The sequence below is a fragment of the Megascapheus bottae genome, chromosome 2 (assembly GCF_031878675.1).
Source record: "Megascapheus bottae isolate mThoBot1 chromosome 2, mThoBot2.hap1, whole genome shotgun sequence".
In the NCBI taxonomy this organism is placed as follows: domain Eukaryota; kingdom Metazoa; phylum Chordata; class Mammalia; order Rodentia; family Geomyidae; genus Megascapheus; species Megascapheus bottae.
The window spans coordinates 68,928,526-68,951,364 of record NC_143510.1 but is presented as its reverse complement, the minus strand read 5'-3'; the positions used below and the strand labels follow the sequence as shown (position 1 = coordinate 68,951,364).

Genomic DNA, 22,839 nt, shown 5'->3' with positions numbered 1-22,839 from the left:
TCTGCCTAGGGTAGTTACTATTAAATTGCATTTGATCATTTCATTTCATAGGTTTGATCCTTATAAATAATGTTTTGCAGTCTTTAGCAATTGTCATTTTCAAAATGTATCCATTCCTTTAAAAAAATATCCTGATCTAATATATCCTGCCCAGATTTACCTAAGAATAAACAATGAATTTGTTCAGCCTAAAACACATTACAGGAAAAACACTATTGTACCAATAACCTTGGAGAGTTCACTTGATTATGAAATCAAGTAATTTTTACAAAATTCTGACAATCGGGAATTAGTTTATGTATGTCTTGTGGAACAGTAATGTTGATTGAAGAACTGGCATGACTCAAGTTTTCTGCAGCCTTGGGTCCACTTTAATAAAATCTAAAATTACCAAAATTCACCTTCAGGGAGAACTTGGCCTCTTTTTAGCTACTTCAGAATTAAAACTGCAGCAATTTAATCTAATAGTGAGAAAAACAAGTTGATTTCTCTAGGATACAAGAAGTCAACAAAGATGACTCAAGGTAGATAAAGTGAAATCAATAATTTCAACATCACCAATATCTCAATCTATTAGATGACCGGCATTTACACATTGAAATTCCTCCTTGGGTTTTATTCTCTTAAAAATGCAACTTCATTGTTCATTAAAGTAAGGATACAAAATAAACAACATAATTGCTTATTGCTTCTCAAATATATGGTCATTACCTCCTTTTACATATGTCACTACTTCCTGGACAGGATGACAGTGGAAACACTACTTTTAAGAAATTCCATTGCCTATATTAGTCGTATAAAGGGATGTAGGAGAATTTCGTTGCACATCTCCTGATGGGAACTATACCAGTGGAAGTCATGAACTCTGTTTATATGTAAAACCTTCACTAAAAAGCCAGTGTAGAATTTAAGTATTATTGGTTTGTAGTCTTTGTGTTTAGCCCATAGAAACCATGTGAAAGAATGAAGTATTTCTGCCCAAGATTGAGTAACATTAAATACTTGGGGGTAAGATCTAACATTTTTTGTTATAATAATTCTAAATAGATAATATGCCATAGAATAAAAGGAAAGAATTTAAAAAAAAAACAGGAAACCTCAAAAAGGGTTATTATTGACTGCTTTTGCATTTTAAAGGTCTCTGATATATAAGGAAAACATGTTTGTTTTAGAACATTTACTAATAAGGAAAGGATTCACAGCAATATTGCTAGTTTTTTTTTTCTCATTACAAAAATAATTCCTGCAAAGGACATCAAGAACAGATTTCCTTTTAAAATTGTGCTTCTTCTTTGATTTCTTAAAAATATCCTCTTTGTACTAAAACTGACAGCAATTCATTGTTTTATCAAGGCATATTACAACTACAGATAATGCTGCTTATTTTTTTCCTCAGTATGATTAGCATAATTTAATGGAAATTTTAGCTATTCTCTTAATTGTCCATTTTCCATTATGCTTATAGCATCTCTATTACATTTTTGTAAATGAAGAAAACTGGAAAATTCAGTCAATAATCTAGATGCTTTCAATCAATTTAAGGATAAGTGACTTGGAAAATAAAATTTTCCAGTAAATGACAAGCCAACGTTTATCCAGATATATAAACTAATAGATACTGTCTTCTTCTTTAAGTTGAGAAAAAACAATTTCTTTCATAAAAACATTTACACCATTACCATCCACAGCTAGAACTGAATGCTCCAGTGGTCTGGAACAGCAACAAGTCTTAATTAAAGTACTCCATTGAGGGATGGAGGTTGATGTGCGCTTCTTCCCAGATTCTCCACAAATTCATACACCTATTCCAGGAAGCTCTAAAAAAGCCTGAGTATCTGCAGATAGCTACATAGGCCCTTATATACAAATATCAATAAGGAAAATAAAATCATAATTTCATTTTAAATATGGTAGCTCCCTTCAGAAAACTTTAGCATAGGAAGGGGGAAAGCATACAACTATTTAATTTTCAGTCCTAGGGGTCACATTATGGGCCTGGGTGCTGTTCCTGAGCCTCCTTGTACCCAAGGCCAGTGCTCTACCACTTGAGCTATCGCACCACTTCCAGCTTTTTCTGGGTAGTTATTTGAGGTAAAAGTCTCCTGGACTGCCTGGACTGGCCTCGCACTGTGATCCTCAGATCTCAGCCTCCTGAGTAGCTGAGCTACTGGGTCCTGGCAAGAATAAAACTTTGAGATGTATGTAAGTAAAGTTACTCTATTTTGCCTAGGTAATAAAATTCATGAAATCCACCTTAATGGTGATGGTAAGATATTCTTGGGTTTAAGGACAGGATAATAATGGTAAAAAATTAAAAAAAAAACTTCCTTCGAAAATAGAGAACATGACAATAATAAAAATACTATTCAGAGATAGATTTTTATAAACAGTGCAAACATGTATTTTTCCCCAATGTGTTGTATTTTCTAAGCAGCTATAAATGGGTACTTAAGCGAGTAATGTTTCCTTTAATGAATAAAACTTGAAAGGGGAAGAAACACTTTCTGATTCCCAGTTATGTTAGGAGTGTATCTCCTGGTCTGATCATTTATTTTGTACTTCATATTATCAAGAATATAGAAAATTTATTTTCCAAAGACAGCACCTAAGAAAAAATATAAAAATTGTAGTTTATTTTTAAGAATATAAAGACCTACTTCATAAAAATCCAGTTTTAATGATTGGTCTTCCAGAATACAATCATTTAAAAAATATGAGCAAATTTTTAAAATGAATCTCATTAATTTTCTAAATCAAAGTAGAAACTCTCCCCTCTATACTCAAGTGTCTTCTGAAAACAGTGATATAAAGGCAGTGTTCCAAATGATTGAACTAATTAGAACCAAACTGAACTCTATGCACATAATGGTGACCAAACTCCCATAATTCATAGCTTCTTTCATTGATTCAAATGGGCAAAACTACAAAGTCAGTGAGGCAAAGAATAGACTATCCACTCTCATATGCATACAAAGTCCATTTGCTTGTTCCTACTTTATATTTTACCTACTTACAATGAAATTACATTTGCCAAGGATCCTGTAGTATGAAGATTACAGAAAATAAGCAAAATTAATAAATACATCCTATGCTTGTATTGTGATCATTGCTTTGGAGTCAAGTAAATTTTTTCTTCCTTGAAAATAAATGAGAAGAAAGTAGACTTATTTCATACATAGAAAGGATGCCAGAGAATCCTATGACAAGAAGAGCACTGTGAGATTCTTGCCCCTGAATGGACAGGAGAATAGGAATGACAGAGATGAATGATGAGGACAGTTTACATGACGACACATGATACTGTGGCAGCCACAGTGAAAAAGCAATGGTAGAATCAAAGATGGGGATAAATCCAGAAGACACCACAAAATGATAGCTGAAATTCAGTAGCTTTCTGGGTAAAGAAACACTAAAGAAAAGCCCATTAGTGCTTTGTGTCATTGGACCAAGGGAAGGGTGGTCCATGTCACCTATGAAGACACTACTGACAATCTCACCATCACAAGTTGCTTATTTTGAGAAAAGCAAGAACTACCTGGATACTGAACTGGCACTTGATGGATTTACCCCAGAATTGCTGAGCATTTCAACAATCAATGTGCATACTTGGGAAATACTTACCCGTTTGCCACCAATGATCCAGGACAGGTACTCTGAAGACATTTTTGGACCATTCCAGTGTCTCCACATCACATCTTTCTCCAGCCACAAATAATGTTTTGAACCTGAATGCAAAAGAGATGCCGACTTTGAAATACTACTTGAAAATTAATCTAAATTATTTCATTTCCATTTGAAATATACTGTTGAAATGAACTGTATCAGCAATAAAGCAGGGGAAAACAGGGAGAGTACCACTGTTTCATACTGTTAAACAGTGAGAAGTGAAATATTTTTGGGTTCAAATGTAATCTAATGTGCATCACAGCAATAGAGTGAGCTATTTTCAAAGCAGATTTCACAGCTACAAAGTTTCAGTGCTGAAAAAAAGAGCAATTGAGTTGATCTTTGTAATGTATCTGTCATATTCCCCTCATGATCAAACATAGAAAAACTTTTGTCTTCCTGAGATGAGCCCTGCTAATTTTAGCTCAAAGCTTGATGGCTGTATCCGCCTGAAGAATATACTCAGAAATATACTCATAAGGATCAGCCAAGGGAGTACATTTGCTCATAAATATGACACTGATTTCAAGAACCTATTTATTTCATTCTGAGGATGTACAGAGGACAGAGTAGGAACATAAATGTTAGTGTGTGCTCTTGCATCATGAAAGCTCTTATCAAAAATATGTGATTACTAAAGAACAAAAGAGAAATAAGGTCATTAGAGAGAGAACCATGCCCCCAAAAAGGAAGAAAGGGTAAGAAAAATACATCTTTGAATAAGCATCATTTTACATGTGCATATTATCATATGCACACTGAGCCTTGTGATTGTCTTGTAAGAATATTCTCCTTTGGTCTCCCTGTGTGAATGTGCAGGGTCCTGTCTATCATGTCCAAGTATACATTTTTTGTCTTTTGTTACTTATTGTATTTACTGAAATGAGCTCCAAGAAATGGAGACAAGAGATATTTTTAGTTTACATTTTGTGGGGATTTTTCTGTTTTCTCCCTTTTCATTCTGTTTTTGATTTCTGTACCTTTTGGCTTGCATGTAAGTTTTCCAATTTGGGGAGAGCAAGAGGAAGCACAGAAATGGGGGGAACAAAAGATGAATTTAAGTATCAGTGATACTCATTAGATGCTATGTTGAAAATTATCTATAGTGGAGGAGAGAGGCTGGGAGGAGAAAAATAACTGGGAGAAAACAAGGAAGAAGAGACACAGTTCAAAAACAAATGTATTCATTACCTCACTGATGTAACTGAAACACTTCTGTACATCACCTTAACAATGAAAATTAAAATTAAAAAAAAAGAAAAAATAGATCTTGCCAGACACTAGTGGCTCACACATATCAGCTTTGCTACTCAGTAGGCTGATATCTGGAGGACTGTAGTTTGAGGCCAGTCCAGACAGAAACATTTGGTAGGCTCCATATCCAAAATAATGATCAGGGGCCAGGAGCATAGCTAGTGGTAGAGTGCTTGCCTAGAATGCATGAAGCATTGGTTTGGATTCCTTGGCACTACATACTCAGAAAAACAAGAAGTGGTGCTGTGGCTCAAGTAGCAGGGCACTAACCTTAAGCAAAGAGTGTCCAAGGACAGTGCCCAGGCCCTGAGTTCAAGTGCCAGGACTGGCAAAAAATTTATAAAAATAAATGACTCTGTCTCCAAAATAACCATCAAAAATAAAGGACTGGAAGCATGACTTAAGTGGTAGTGTCAACCTATCAAGCAAGGTTCTTGGGGGAAGAAGGAGGAGGAGGAGGAGGAGGAGGAGGAGGAGGAGGAGGAGGAGGAGGAGGAGGAGAAGAAGAAGAAGAAGAAGAAGAAGAAAATACATTTGGTCTGAATCTTGGTAAAGGTTTAGTTAAAGAATGGTTTAGTTTCATGTATAAAGCTCTCACATGGACTGTCTTTCAAAAGATAGTGTGTTTAATAGAAGTAAAATTATTAGCATCAAAGTAAAAACCAATCACAAAGCTTCCTGCTTATTTGGAACAGTGATCTGTGACTGTTAACAGCTTCTTCTCTTAATTTAGCATATCATTTCATGAACATTCATGTAGATTCAAATCGTCCTTCTTCTACACTATAGTCATGTTCAAATCCTGGTACAAATATGTCTCCTTGAATAGTTGCAAGTTTCTTGTGTATTTTGCATAGTATATTGAACTATGAACTACACGGAAGCATTCATTTTCATCACTCTGATACCGGCAAGATCTATGAGGATTTTAGGTATTTAAAAGCTGCTAGATGCTCAGAATCACGGTGTAAAGAGGTGGGAATTGACGAAGGTTATGTCAGTTAGACTCATCCTAACTAAAAAAGAAGTCCATTTAAGTGTATAGAAATTGGCAAAAGTACACTGATTGAAGTAGCAAACAGATCTGAAATGGTTATTTTAGAAAAAAAAATTAGTACTACAAGTGAAAGGTCTTAAAAGCAGCCATTTGGCTTTTCCGGTCTCCATCAGTTGCCTGGGGAGCCGAAGGGAGGGAAAGTCAGTGGTGGAAAGGCTGAAGGGGAAATCCAGACCCAATACTTGTGGTTGAACAGCGACGTGGGAAATAGCAAAATAATCGAAATCCTGAGGAAAATAGAACGTTGTTGAAAGGAAAGTCAGACAAACAAGATGTAGCTCTGAGGAAAGGCAATTTTAAACTTAGAAAGATGTGTCTGCACTAAAGGATGATTTGGTTTATGATGACAGTCAGACTGGAGAAACACACTAAAGAACCTAACATTGTATTGCTGGAGGGGTTATTGCCAAGATATTAAAGATTGCTTTGTACCATAGCTGTGAGAATGAAGAGGAGTTGTTATGGAAGGACGGTGAAGGCACCTCCGCAAATGTTCAAGAGAGGCTGCAAATGAGGGGCATGATCTTCAAATGAACCACTGCATCAATATTACCAAGCTGCAATACTAAAATGCACATCGTTTTTACGTGTAGATGTGCACATCCTCTCTAAGTCTCATGGGTCATTTTGGCCACAGAGCTACAGTTTGACCTTTGTAGGAGGAAACTATCAAAATTGTGACACAAGAAACCTCCTTTGCCAAGAAGTTGTTGAAAAATACATTGCTTCATTTTGACGTATAAATGAATAATGCAACTGTTGTTTACACCAGCAATGCTACGCCTAGATATTTTTTTATACAACACTATACTTGTGTCAAAGAAAGTTTTGAAGTTAAATTGTGCAAAACACCCAATGTCTTACTACTCCACACACTTCCTGTGAAGTATTATTATGTGTCTAAACTTCAGTTATTATTTGAAATACTAGTGTCTTCGTAACAATAAGTGAATTGCAAGGACTCCTTAGTCACTAGTAGCTAGTGCCTGACATGGCAGAGTTTAGTCTTATGTCCTAGGCTATTCTGAATAGATGAATGAGTGGGTAATATCCAGGTGATCACAATACATGGAAAGATTCATCTTTTCCCAAGGTTTTCATCACTTGATGCATAAACAAAATGAGAATCCATACTATCCAAAGTAGAAAAAATAGGGAAAAATAATGTGCCAGCAACTTAAGCACCTATCCACATCTTTTCTACACAGAACAGCACAATTCAAGACTTAAATGGAGCTGAAAATTAGTCAGAAAGAAAACAGATAAATTGATATATTTTCAAATTTTAAATCCAAAATAAAGGAAGCCATATAGAGATAAAAATAATAACCAATATGTAGAAATTTTTTCAAGTATTAAAGCAGAGGTAAAAGAAAAAAATGAATATTTCTAGATCCATCTACTACCCAGCCAGTAAAAATCATTCTTTACTGTATCAACAGAGGTTAAATAAAAATAATAAGTAACTTCAATAATACCTCATCAACTTTCTGATCCTGTGACAGATCATCATTATGGTGTTTGTTTGTTTGTTTGTTTGTTTGTTTGTATCAGTTGTGAGACTTGAACTCTGGGTCTGGTTGCTGTCCCTGAACTCTTCAGCTCAAGGCTACCGCCCTACCCTTTGAGCCAAAGTCCCACTTTCAGTTTTTTGGTTGTTAATTGGAGATAAGAGTTTCAAGGATTTTAGTGTCCAAGTTAGCTTTGAACCACAGTCTTCAAATCTCAGCCTCCTTGGTAGCTAGGATTACAGGCATGAGCCACCGTGCCTGGGTCATCATTTTGTTTTGCGAACTATATCCCTGTGGTGATATCTTTCATTATTCTATTTGATTCTATTTGTTACCAGCAAAATTCACATCTGAAATGTAGAGACACTGGTGTTAATATAGCCTTCTCTTATCAACACACAACTAGCACTTCATCAAACATTTCCAGGCATCTGAGAACTGGAAAGGCAGAGAACTTTTGAGCATCAGGACCACAAAGAGAAACAGGTATACATGAAAATTGACTTAATGCTCTTACCTTTTGGTACTTCCTTTTGAATAGCAGTTTAAAAGTTCAAATATAATTTTAAAAATTCTGTGACAAAGAGACCTAGAATCCAAATATTCCCAGACATTATAATTTTGGGGGAAAAGAAAGCTGAAGTTAAAACCTAATAGTGGAAAAGAGGATTTATAAAGGATATACAATGCAGTGTTGAAACTGTATCCCAGATTATTGAGAAATGGCAATAGACATTATTCTGTAAATAATGTTCTGTGAAACAGCAGTAAGCCTTCATTCTCCTCTCTCCATTTTATTTTAGGTTTGGCCTTGGGCATAAACATATCCAACAGTACTGGATAATTCCAATTACTCTTAACAGCAATGAGAGTGGTCTTGACAGTCTACAGTTTCATCAGTAAATGTCATTGTTATATATTTTAATTTTTGCCTCCATGTTGAGAGTGAAATGCTATTCAGGTAAATTTATCCAGGCAATGCAAATTTGCATCTGTCTGGATATGTAACAATGTGATCAAAGATGTCTTAAAGCTTTATTATATTCTAGTGCAGTTCTCCATGAACTGAATATAATGCTGCACCATTTTTCCAATTTTCCATTGTACTACTTATCTACATTCTCAGTAATTTATAACATATATAATGTAGCTTATATTATAACTTAAAAATACTTTTATTATTTTAATTAGTTGTGCATGGGAGCTTCCATTCCACACCTGAGGAGTACAGTGTTTTGATCACTGTCACCTCTTCAACATTCTCACCCATCTTCCCAACCCACCTACTTCTCTCTTTTCTTAATTTTCTAAGGATATAAATTTAATTCTGATCGCATTTCTCCCACCCTTCTTCCTATTTCTTTAACAGTTTTATGTTTCAAACATCTTCTCTTAATGCCTTTTACTTTGTTTATTCTTTTAGTAAGTTATTCTATCTAATGTAATAGAATGCCATCATTATTTTCATTAATATTTTATAATTTATGCTTAAAATAATTCTCTGTGAAAAATATTTATATATTTTTAAAGTATTAGTTCTTTTTAAAAATATAATTGTAGTAACTTCAATCCAGTTAAAATTTCTTTAAGTGTGGCATATGATAGGGAAGCACTTTTTTTTCTATATGTAATCAGTTGTTTCATACATGAATACCTGAAAAAATACATGGAGAGTGATGTTTATTTGTTTGTGCTACTTCCAGTACTTTAATTCTAGGACCTTATGCTCTGCCTTGGCTTTTTCACTCACTGTGGTATTCTAGTTCTTGAACCACATATCCATGTTTTTCTCTTTCTTTTTTTTCTTCCTTCCTTCCTTCCTTCCTTCCTTCCTTCCTTCCTTCCTTCCTTTCTCTCTCTCTCTCTCTCTCTCTCTCTCTCTCTCTCTCTCTCTCTCTCTCTCTCTCTCTCTCTCTCTCTTTTTCTAATTGGATGTCGGAATCTTGAAGACATTTCTTCCTTGGAGGACTTCAAACTGAAATGTTCAGTTCTCAGCTTCCTGAATACCTAGGATCACAGGTGTGAACCTGTAAATATAGAAAAATCTGTTTCCATAGAAGTGTGGCCCTTTATTCCTTTATTAAGCTCTTATTCTATTGCTATTCCCTTCTCCAACACTAATGTCATAGGTAAAAGAATATTACAAGAGATTTGCATATATATTTGGCCTCCCCTCTCACATCATATAGACCCAAGTCTGGTCATCTATCATAGTCGCATGGGGCATAGTGACTTTTTATCTAGATATAACATCCCATGAAAATTTTATAGAAGTTAATTATATAATTATTTTTTCGTATTTCTTCAATGTTTGCCATTTCTGTTTTGGGGGGAGATTTTTTGCCAGTCCTGGGACTTGAACTCAGGGCCTGAAACTGTCCTTGGGTTTTTTTCAAGGCTAGAACTCTACCACTTAAGCCACAGCAACCCATCTGGCTTTTTTTTCTATGTATGTGCCACTAAGGACTCTAACCCAGAGGTGTTTATGGATGCTAGGCAAACACTCTACCACTAAGCCAAACTCCCGGCCTCTGTTTTTTGTTTTTGTTTTTAATTGCAGGTCCTGGAGCTTGAACTAAGGGCCCAGGCACTGTCCTTGGGCACTTTTGCTCAAGGCTATTTCTTTGCCACTTGAGACATGTTGCCACTTCCAGCTTTTTCTGTGTATGTAGTACCTTCCGAGGAATTGAACCCAGGGACTTGCGCATGCTAGGCAAGCAGTCTATGATTAGGCTATGCTCCTGACCTATTGCTGCGTTTCACGCTTTTTTTATATTTTTCTTTTTGGTTTTTATAACCTATGCCATCTACCTACATCTACCCCGTGAATAAAAGCCTTTGCATTTTAAGCTTCCTTAGATTTGTTTACATTAAAATATGTATTTTGAAATTTGATAGGGAAGGGGGGAAAACCAAGACGGGGGTGGGGGGTGGAGGGGTAGGGGGGAGGGTAATGGGTACCAAGACATGTGAAAGGGTATCAATGTATGTGAATTAATGCACCTTCTATCTGGCAAATATCATGTAACCCTTTTATTAATTACAATAAAATATATATATATAAAATAAAAAAATAAAATAAAATATGTATTTTTTATTTTGCTCTTACAATAGTACTTTCAAAGTCCTATTCTATTGCCTTCTGATATCCATTGGCATTGGTCTGACATACATCTGGTGATCTGTTGTGTCTCTCTGAAGTTTATTGGATTTTTCTCTCTAACCTCAATTGATGTTCTGAAATTCAAAATGACATGCCAAAGTGAATTTATTTATATCTATTTGTAACCTGCTTGGTATGTGGACAGCATTTTCGAACTAGTATCCTTGTTTTTCCATAACACTCTCAATTACTGGTTCTTGAACAACCTTTTTTATTCTTGAGCATCTGGCTATTCTTTTTGCTGAAATTCCTATCAAAAGCATTTTTAGATTCTTATTCCTTTCAAAATTCTTTTAGAATTTGTTTTACTTTGTCTGTCATATTCTTATAGTTTTTAATAGATTCTATGATTATGGGGAAAGTATTTTATGTTTGTGCCATCCATTGCATTTTTATTTTATATTTGCAGTCATATGCTTTCAATTTTTATGTAAAATATATTAGTCTGCAACTTTGATTATAGTTTGAATTGATTGCACCATAAAATTTATTTCATAGGAAATGAATCTATGTTCTGTTTATTTTATTAGCTTAGGTGTCTTTGCATGTTTTGGAACTTTGTTTCCAAGTTCTTTGTAAAAGAGCATCTCTTTGTTCTATCTTTCACTCTCAGATAACCTCCTCTGTTTGTTTCAGGTACCTTTTCTGTCTAAGAGATACAGGTTTGGCAAACTGACCTTTCAAATCAGTGTTAAAATGGGAGTTCAATATTATTAAATCCATAGTGAAACCTGTAATATTGCTGTAGGATCGTGTTCCAGGAAAATAGGTGAGCACTTAAGCTCAGTCTCTAGTCATTGGATACTCCCTATCTCATCCAAAGCTTTCATGAGCTTGCTGTAAGTTACTGTTTCGGAAAACATATGACAGAATATATTGCCAGGCTCCTTTCACATGGGGGGCTACTGGCTCAGTTTTCTGCAAGTGTGGAGCTGACTCTAATTCCTCATGATTCTTTCAATGTTTGTAAGTACATCTGACAAGCATCTGACCTCAGACAAGCATACAGCTTTACACCTCCACACCCTTTCTAGTCCACAGAAACGTTCAGCTTTACGTCATCTTTCATGTCCTGCTTTTTATCTTTATTATCTCTCATCACTCTATGATTGAAAAAGAAGGGACGCATCAAAGTTTTAAGTTGCTGTGAAGTTTTGAATGGAAGTCACAGCATTAAATTTTTTTCTAGCTTAATTAAAATCAAAGTAGAAGAACATAGGAAAAATAAATCACTGTGATATAATCCAAGTGAGTGGAGAACTAGAAATCAGAAGGTAATAAAATGAATAATCAAGACTTAATTAATCAACATTAAAAACCATTCCAAATGCTAAGCCTTTCATTTTATCCTTAAACCACTGCTAATCTGAAGATGCAAATAAACAACAACAAAAATAACCCCAAACAATAGACATCACACGGGTAGTAAATGGTAGATTTGAAATCAGAGAATAAAATAGAGTGAGAATAAATACTGTGTAATATTGCCTCTTCCCAGTCTTGACTAGAAGAGCTGCAATCTTGAGTATGTTATTTCATTGTTCTACAAAAAGGTAACTCACCTGTGAATGGAGATGATAATACTCAATGAGTCCTAACCTAGTTTTCCAAAGTCTAGTCTCCTGAAATATTAAAATGGACTCACAGTTTTATTTAGCTTCTTACTTTGAGTACCTTGTAAATTTATTTGTGATAATGAAATGTTTGACAAATGTCCAAATTAATGGAACCAAGGTTTAATGAGACATGTAACATAGTTTAAAAATTCAGACTGCAAAATGTTCTATGATAGAAGAGAAACCCAAACTTTACAGAACATAGTGAACATCAATTCAATGAGCATAAAATACCTAGAACATAAATTTAGCACTAAATGTATAGTTGAATAAGAAGACTTTAGATTTTATCCTCTTCTAATCCAAATTAACATTTGTGGATTTAAATTTCCTTTATTTTAACATAAAATACTTGAAGTGTGTATGTGTGTATGAGTGTGTGTGTGTGAAAGAGAGAGAGAGAAAGAGAGAGAGAGGTAGAGAGAGAAGAAGAAGAAGAAGAAGAAGAAGAAGAAGAAGAAGAAGAAGAAGAAGAACAACAACAACAACAACAACAACAACAACAACAAGAGAGAGAGAGAGAGAGAGAGAGAGAGAGAGAGAGAGAGAGAGAGAGAGAGTTCCATTATTGGGTTTGAATTCAGGTACTGTCCCTTAGCTTTTTCTTTCAAGGATGGTACTCTACCAACCAAGCCACCAATATTCTTATGCACTTTCCTGCCTGGACACTCTGAATCATGATCCTCAGATCTCAGTCTCCAGAGTTACTAGTGCCTGAATTAATTCTCTGATTTTTGAGGTCACTTCTTTCCTCAAATAGTTTTAGTCTACAGGATGAACTTCCTTGGATACAAGGAGTGATTTTCTTTAATATTCATCCACAGTGTTAGATTGTTTGAGATACTCTCTCTCCCAAGAATAACTTAAACTGATGGACCTATCTTCATTTACTAGTAAATGAAGATAATCACAGTTCCTACCTTTAATGATGAAATTAGTTGTACCTGACATAAAATAACTGTAATAAATTGCAGTAATTTGTAGATCAAAGTAGTCTAAATATCTTAAACATTCACTGAAAATAACTATATACGTGACAGTGAATAATTTCAGTGCAAAAAAGAGAGTGGGCTATCATTCATTATTCTTACAATAAAACCTGACATTCCATGTTTATGTATATTCATTTGAAAAGTATGATGAGCCAGTGAACAGTCCTTATTGTCAAAGAAAAATATCAAAAACCAAAATACAAATAATAAAACAAATGTGAGACATCATCTTGCTTGTAAGACAGCTTCCAGTCTTGTAACTGGAATGCCCTGGTCAGTAAAGAAACACATGTTACTATAATTGCTGTAATAATGGAACAGGTGCACATATGGAGACATAATTTCTAAAATTTTTTTAAATTCTATTTTTTATCCATTAGGCCTACATTGAGGAAAAAATGAACTAAAAAACAAATTAAATGCAAAGAGAAGGCAAATAAAACATTACAATGAATTTTATGAAATCATTTCTGTTTAACACAGCTTTGTTTTATACACTATAATCATTTTTTCCAAAAGAATACCTTAACTGAAATCTACTTTTCACTTAAAGAACTTTCATAGCCAGGTGCAGTGCCTCATGCCTATAATCCTAGCTACTCAGGAGGTTCAAAGCCAGCCCAGGCACAAAATGATCTGAGATTCTTATCTACAATTAACCTCTAGAAAATGGGAAATGGGGCTTGGCTCAAGGGTAGGGTGGTAGCCTTGAGCTGAAGAGCTCAGGGACAGTGCCCAGGCCAGGGATAAAATGATAGCCTTGAGCTGAAGAGCTCAGGGGCAGTGCCCAGGTCTAGTTCTAGCCCTGTGACCCACCCTCCCTCCTCCCCAAAAAAGAACCTTCATAAAACTCTCTTTTCTTTAGTTCATGACAGCAATGACCTAATCAAAAAGTCCAATGGAAACTGATGTTTAACATTAATCCAAAGGACTATAATTATCTTTGAATGTACACATTACTAAACTAAAATTGATGTTAATAAGCTTAGCAAGAATCATGAAAACTTTTAACAACTTCTCATTACAAAGCAAAAGTGAAATGCTTTCCTTCGCCCAACTTCATGTAGTTTGCATGACCACTTTCACATTTCCTTCTGTATACATGAATCCAGATAATATTTCCCCCATCTATACCATTTCATTTCCAAAAGACAGTGAGATAGGGAGGTAACTTGCATTTTAAGTCATAATCCATATTTTTCTTTTGAAGAAAAAAAATGCAAGCAGTTTTAAAGAGAGAAATGTTTTGATAAGAGTTTAATTGGAATCAACATCTGTTAGCATTTAGAAAATCTCCACTGTGAAGTTAATCATTCCAGCTAATTCAGTTCTATTTAGAAGAGCCATTCTTAATAATACTCAGACTATGTTGGCTCTTTCTATAGAGATGGTGCAGTACTAAAAAGGTATGATGTTTAGTTCTTCATTTTGATTGGGTTTTTGCATAATTTGCCCTGTGTATGCTTACTTCACCTTGTCAGAGAGTACTGCTTCCCCAAGGCTGCCCCAGGGTCCTGTTGACGGATTGCTCTAATCGCAGTAGGCGCTGTAAACAAGGCAGCTACCCCATGTTCTGCAAGCACTCGGAAATAAGCCCCAGCATCTGGTGTTCCCACGGGCTTCCCCTACAATGAGATCCATTTAAAATGTCACTGGGTATACATGTCTCATATTTCATTGACCATTGTAGCACTTACACATTGAACATGGAGATATGAGCAAAGTTGTGTTCTCAACAAATCTCACTTTTCAAATAGTCCCATGCTCTATCATAAATAAACCAAATATCCAGGCATCTGAATGTTTGCTTCCTTACAGCATCTAAAAAGATAAAGTTTTCAAATGACAAGTTTTCCATCCTCAAGTTTTAAAAGGTAAAAGACCGGGAAAAATATATCATATGCAAACAAGAACAGAAAATAGTCTTTTACTTGCCACTAAATTAAATGCATTACATTTTGAGACAGACCCAAGGAGAAATGGGGTTGTTACTCTAACATTAACGCATTGCTTTCAGAACCACTAATAGAAGTGGCAATAACAATTCTCAAACATTCCAGTAAAACAAAACTCTGAAGTCACATTGATTCCTGAGCAATGACCTTTTCAGTTAAATGTCTAGCTCCCAGGTAAGTAACTTCTCTACAATAAAATAACATTTAATAAGTTACCTGAAACATTGTTTTTTTCCAGAGTCTCAAACACACTTTGACCACGTTCAGTTGCAAGATCATGCACAGATTATTGAAAAATTTGTAAAATTATACAAGTAAGAAGCATACAAAACACATTTCAATTGGTAAATTCTACAATGGAAGAAAATAAGCAAGTTATTGAAATGAGCCAGTAACTATAAATATTCTACATGACTATAAAAATCTATGTGTGCCCAGTCCTATTCCTTCTTTGTGTGGAGGAGGAATGGAGTAGCGAGGGAGGGGTTACTGGGACTTAAACTCTGGGTCTGGGCACCATCCTGGACCTTTTTCTCTCAAGGCTGGAGCTCTAACACTTGAGCTCTGCTTCTGGCTTTTTGCTCATCAGTTGAAGAAGAGAGCATCACAGACCTTCCTGAACTTAGATCTTCAGATCTCAGTATCTTGAATAGCAAAGATAACAGGTATGATCCACCATGAGCATTTGGCTTATCTCTTTCTTCTTTAACCCCTTCTCATCACTATTACTTCTTCCCCTCCCTGCTTCTGCAACAAGGTACCCAAACTGTCAGTACTCATTGTGTAGTATACACCTATCTACCAGTAAAACCTTTTTTATTACAGGTTGATAAAGCAAAGGAAAGCAAGTTTCTTTATTTAGATCTTTTCTTGATGCCTTAATAAGTGCTAAGTATTATACAGGAATTTCTGTAAGATGGGTCAAGATAGGTAATGTTTGGCAAGCTTCTCTGGCCTATTTCACTTTCTGAGTTACCTATGGATTTCATTCTGGAAAACACTCATGGGATACTCTGAACTATGGCAAAAACAAGAAAGAATTTTTGAGAAAGCTCAGAGATCACCCCAGACAATTATATTTTTTAAAATAGATGGTAAATAGACCATGGTTGGCATATATTTAAATTTAATGTACACTTCTAGGTGAAAATTTGATAGGACAATATCCCATTTTATGGTTGAACCACTGTCGTCAATATTCCTTAATATAATTATCATTCTTCTCCTTAACATAATATCCTCTCTTTGACTTTTTAAAAATCCTTTCTCATGCTCTTTTCACACCAAAGGAAGAATTTGTTGCAATTAGAAATTCCTTATTATCACAGTTATCCCAAATGACTGGATTTCAATTTACTTCACTATTATTTCATACAGATTAACATTTTCAACCATTATAAAAAGCTGCCTGTTGCTGGGAGCTGGTGGCTTACACTTGTAATTTTAGCTAGTCAGGAGGCTGAGCTCAGAGGATCATGGTTCAAAGCCAACCTGGGCAGCATACTCCATGAGATTCTTATCTCCAATCAACCCCTAAAAAAACCAGAAGTGAAGACATGGCTCAAAGTTGTAGAGCATAAACCTTGAGCCAAAGAGCTCAGGGACAACTCCCAGGCCCAGAGTTCAAGCCTTATAACTAACAAAAAGGCAAACACAAAAATAATAAAAAGCTACCAGTTATAATTCATATGAGGAATTTGACTTGAAAATTTTGAAGCTTTAAGATTCAGCCAGAAATGATTTAGCAACTTGATTCTTTTTAACATGAGGTGAACATTTGACTTTGAATATTTTGATTAGTCTTAGACATCAACAACTAGATTGTGACTTGGGAATCCTGATTTCATGGACATAAAAATGAGTTGTTGGAAAAAAATGTCTCACACATAGCCTCTCTATCTATACTTCAATTTTCTTGCCTGCTATAAAAAGAATGAGCCACTTTATCAATATTTCCTCAATAAACTCAAACACTGAAATAATGTTCTAAAATACTTTCACCTCCACTGAAGAAACATACTTTATAACCCACTGAAGTTGAATTTTACTGGAGTACAAGGATGATGGAGCAATGATACTTAGTAAAGACTGACATAAATGTTATAATGAAAGTGCTATGTTATGATTAAGTACCTACATAGACTACACAGTTTGATATAATTTACTGCCTTAATTATGCTTGAAGGCCACAAAAGGAGTGGACTAAGCATCACAAATACTATTTACAAGATACACCACATATTTTAGAAATAATATGCGATTATAATTACTATTACAAATCTGGTCCTTAAACAAATTTCTACCTATATTATATTTAGCAAAGAAAAATCATAGTACAAACCTCTCAACCTCTCATACATTTTCTATCAAATCTCCAACAAAAAGGTAATAAAATCCAAGCCCTCCACAAAATAAAGATAAATATTTAGCTAAATGTTTGAAGAAAAACACACAACACTTGCTATATTGATACTACTCTGATTTAGCTTATCCATAGCTGGTAGTCAAATGCTACTTATTATTTTGCAGACTTAGACATAAAATATTTTTGCGTTGCAAGTTTTTACTCTTTTTGTTGTTTTTATTGTTGTAGAATTAGAAATAAATCTGGTCAGGTTGTGAACACTACTTAGGAAAATGTCACCCGAGGCATGTTTATTTGTTTTTGTTTTTATCTGCAAGTCTGAAAAGAAGACACCAATATCCTTCATCAGATCGAGCAGAACTTTATTTCATCAGACAGGGACAGAAGAGCTGTGTCAAGCACATGTATCTCATGTGCTTTTACCATGAATATTTAAATGTACAACAGTAAAGCTTGAGATTTATGAAAATGTAAGTCAACCTCTAAGTTATATTACTTATTAAAAAATCAAAATGTAGAATAACACAATATCTGAGCAGAATAGGAGAAAAGACATTGCTTATATATTAAGTAACTCTAGTTCCTACACAAGATCAACTGCCTACAAAGGGGAGAAATTACAAACTTGGAAGGAGGGGACAGTGAGTTTCACACTATACTTTTGCAAGTTTTAAAATATGATTCACTTCATGTATGACCTCTTTATAATAAAACTGAGCTTTTCCAGGCTGGGGATGTAGTTCAATAGTATAGTATTTACAAGGTGCTGTATTCAATACCTAGCACCATTCTTAAGTGGGCTTTTTTCTTCGCTGGAGCCTTTCTTTTTATTACTCACACTATCTTTGCTCAGATTTTGAAAACATTGCCGCTTCTCTAAGGCAGCAATTGTTTATTGTCCTGTGCCTAGAAATTCTGCAACAAAGACTTGTGTGATTTCCCTTTGAAAAATTGAAAAGTTACTTATAAATACATTTTGATTCATACAAGACTGCTTTCCTGGCTTGTTTTCTAGAACCTGCCCTCATTTTCTTGGCCTTTCCTGTCAAGTTACACTGCTGTATAGGCACTGCCCACTTGTGAGCAGTAGCCACTTCTCAGCTGGCAGTGTGCAACATTAGGGCAATGCTTATGTTCAAGTAAGCAGACGTGCTTACCCTCATGCGAAGTCACAGTGCAGTATTACTCACTTCTCCTTGCCTAGTCAAGAGCACTGAGTCTTCTTACATTGTCCTAAGTAGGCGGAGCTCAGAACAAAGTATTTTTGTGAAAGACCCATGCTCACATAATATTCATCAGGTAATGTCGCTATGATTGTGCAATTTTGATATAAATTATGTTTGTTTATCTTTTAGAGTATTTAATTAAAACTGACCATTTTGATATAGCAAAAGATATCGTATATAATCACAATATATTCACAATATTATCACAGTTGTAGGCACACACTGAGAATATAAGAAGATGACCTAAATGCATCCCTCAAGATACAAGTGCAGAAAAATTAATCTCTAAGGGAAAGATTTTGGAAAGTAGAGGCTTTGGAAGCTGTTTAGCTCATAGGATTTTCCTCCTCATGAATGGACAGATGCTACTATCTGAGGAGCCCCCCAGGAATTGATGTGCATTCTCTTGCCTTTCTGTTCCTCTGCTGCATGAGGATCCATTGTTCCTTCTCTCTAAAGTATGCAAAAAGTAAGGATCCATCTTGGAACCCAACAGCAGACCTGTGAGGGTCTTGATTTTATATTTCTCAGGACTCTAATGGTGATAAATATACCTATTCTTTGAAATTACCCAGTGAGTGGCAAATAGTGATAGCAACACAGAATGTTGTATATCTTAAACTCTGTCTAAATCTATCCCTCAAGATGTGTTCCTTCTATTGCGGCTTTCCAGATCTGAAAGTTGACTATAGTTAGCCCAGTGAAAAAGGTAATTCCCCAATGGACAACGCAGATTTCCACCTCAGTGATTAGAATCTGACTGCTGAAAAAGCTGACCTCTGGAAGCATTCCTGTCACATAAATGAAACTAAGCACTGGAACTACTCATTCTGCAGCCTTAATGCTGGGCTAATTTGAGAGTTGGACATGTTTAGCACTCTCAGTAGTCACACAGACAATTATCCATAGCTTCCAGAGGGACTGCTTTCCCCTCTTTTTTATTCCATTCCTATATGAAATCTCTGCTGTCCTACACTAGAGAGAAATGAAAGTTTCCTTTATTCTTTAGTGCCTAGTGAGGTTTTTCTATAAGCACAGAAACTAAACACTTATTTCTTAACAACACTACCTAACTTTTGAGCAAGAAGTAGCTGAAGTTGCAACACAGTCTAATTCTTCCAACACTGTCCAAAACAACCTTCAAACATTCCCTGTTTCCTCCTTGTTAGAACAGATGAGCTCAGGAAACTCTAAATTTCATAATTTCTATCAAAAGTGATAAAGACAGCTTAGTAAACAAAGCTCTATTCTAATCTAATGTCTCTTTACTGCTTGGCACTCCTCTCATATTTAGAAAAACGTCCCTGCATGGTTATTCAGTCTACTTTGCTTCTCTGATACTCTAGTCTCTCCCAATTTCTCACTTTCATTCTCTAGTTCTGTTTGTTGGCCTTAAAGCTGACCTTGATCTCTGTTCATAATCTTCACCACTATGAGACTCTTGATCACTCCAGGAACTTAAATCATTAGATCTTCCATTCCTGAAAGACTTTCTCAGCTTCAAATCTGACTTATGTTACACACACACACACACACACACACACACACACACACACACACACACGAGCAGCACCTAGAAATTCAGCATTACCCAAAACCAAAAGTACCATGCTTGTCTCTGACTCATGAATCACTGATGTCATTTTCTCAGCTCTCATGCTGAATATACTTCAGAGCTACATCAAACTCCCCTAATACCTCTCTCCTACTGCATTTACCTAACATCCTAATATTATGCCTTCTCTTAATTTTCTGATTTGTTATGAGACACTACTCAACAGCTTTCCCTTTGGTCATCTCAAGACTGTGGAAAGGTAAAGGTTTGGCATTAAGTTCAAGGACCTGGTTTCAAATCCCAATCTTCACCCTTTTACCACTGCTAATCATTTAAATGTTCCTGAGTCTCCTCTCTACAGAGATAAATAGGAATATAAAATAGTTAGAATTAAGTCTTTGTGTAAAATGTTTAAAAGGGTCATGATTGCCTAAACTCAAGCAATGGTAGTTAGTATTTTGTTTTACTTTCTCATAGATTTCTCCCTACTTAGTAGACAGGAACTTTTCTTTAAAATACTCGAAAAACTTAGGCCTAACTTTGAGAATTAAATGTAGAACATTATTCACAGGTTTCAGTCCACTGAAGTTTACAAATATTTTTTATAGCTTCTATACAACATAAGAGATTTTTTAGTGATGTGATGATTTTCTTTTATTTACTTTCTGCCCTCCATATCAGTTTTAACTCTAACTATATTGTCAGCCTTTTCAGTGCTTGAGCCATATATATATGATATTAACTCTGTTTCCCCTTCAGCCTCTAAAATGACTCTGACCTCACAATAACCTCCATTAAATATTGTTGATGGAGTTGGGATAATAGCTGTACTTGCTTGCTCCAACGTAAAACACAGGCACATATATAGAAAAGAAACTCAATAACAGATATCTTTGAACTACTGACCATGGAAGAAATTTAAGGATGCTGACATCAGCTTCATAATCTTTTTGGAGGATATAATCTATTTGAAAGATTAAATTACATAGCCTAAATCATAGCAATAACTAAGTCATCATTTTTCTCATACCCTACATTCAGAAAAGCAGATTTTTTGCACTTGATTGGAAAAAGAAATGAAGAAAGGAAAACAAAAGAATTTTCCATTACATAAAGGAAATACAAGGTCTATGAGGTTGCCAACTAAGTGCCCTGGTTAGCCACATCATTGCTACTTGTCACAAAAGGAAGCAATAAAACCCTAACCTTGATAAAGAAATTATATTAGCAAATTACAAAAGAAATAGTCAACATACATGGAAAGGTCAATTTATGATAAAGAGAGGGTCACTATATACATGGCTAAGAACTCAGATGATTCCTTTTCATGGAAATGCAGCACAGGATGATTTGATGGAAACTGAAGATCTAATTCAGGACCTGATTAGTGAAGAAGTGGCAGAGTGTTAAATATGAAAATAGGCACTAGTGAGTCACGTCTGTCATACTAGCTATTCAGGAGGCTGAGATCTGAGTAGGATGTGAGAAGTCATCTAGGCAGAAAAGTCTGTGAGATGTTATCTCCAAATACCCAAGGAAAGTCAGAGGTAGAGATGTGCTTCAAGGGGTAGAGTGCCAGACACCCCATGCAGGAGGAAAGAAAGACAACGGAGAGTAGAGGGCTCTGAGTTCAAGTCCTCCTACTAGTACCAAAAAATACAAAAGTAAAAAAAATGAGAATAATATGCAAGTAGTTTTCATTTTCTGTATTCGTGTGTGTGTGTGTGTGTGTGTGTGTGTGTGTGTGTGTGTGTGTGAATTTGGCTTGGGCTCTGTCCCTGAGCTCTTCAGCTCAAGGCTACTGCCCTACCCTTGAGCTAAGTCCCACTTCCAATTTTCTAGAGGTTAATTGGAGATAAGTGTCAGGTCCTTTTTTGCCTGGGCTGGCTTTGAATCTTGATCCTCAGATCTCAGCCTCCTGAGTAGCTAGGATTATAGGCGTGAGCCACCTTGCCCTGCTCATTTTTTGTACTATTAAAAATGAGACTTTACAACAAAAATGGCTTAGTGTTGTGGTTTCAAAATTTATATTTCACGTCAACATAAGGTAGAACGATGACATATTACATACATGTGCAAAATATGTCTATACCATCACATGTATATACTTATACACATGCACACACAAACATACACATAAACAGTTCCACATATACTGTCCAAAAAGATCCATATGTGAACATGTCAGCTAATCATTCAATAAATATAGAGAAAGTGAGTTTATCTAAACTCTGTTCCTAGAACAAATATTCAATAAAAACTTATAAAGCTGAAATCTTCCAGTGAGAAGAGCCATTAGAAATAAAAGGAAAGGATACAAACACTCGGATAGAGGTGAACTATGAATTGTGCCTTGTTATTCACAGATAAAAAGCTTCAAGGCTATGTTCACTTCGCTCCCAGTTTTGACCCTTAAAGAACAGATCCTTGAGGGAAGATACCACTGTGTTATTTTGCACATCTGCTCCTCATTCTTCAA

General features: G+C 35.4%; 1 protein-coding gene across 3 annotated transcripts in view; it reads right to left on the bottom strand.

The window, feature by feature from the left end:
* The window catches only part of Acss3 (acyl-CoA synthetase short chain family member 3), a 141,612-nt gene that overhangs the window by 30,656 nt on the left and 88,117 nt on the right, over nt 1-22,839 (bottom strand). For all 3 annotated transcript variants that reach the window (XM_090328307.1, XM_090328308.1, XM_090328306.1), the window contains 2 exons: nt 14,733-14,884; nt 3,622-3,725 (listed from right to left, as the gene is read on the bottom strand). In XM_090328307.1, coding sequence (XP_090184433.1) covers nt 3,622-3,725; nt 14,733-14,884 — 256 coding nt within the window. The remainder of the gene's footprint in view (nt 1-3,621; nt 3,726-14,732; nt 14,885-22,839) is intronic.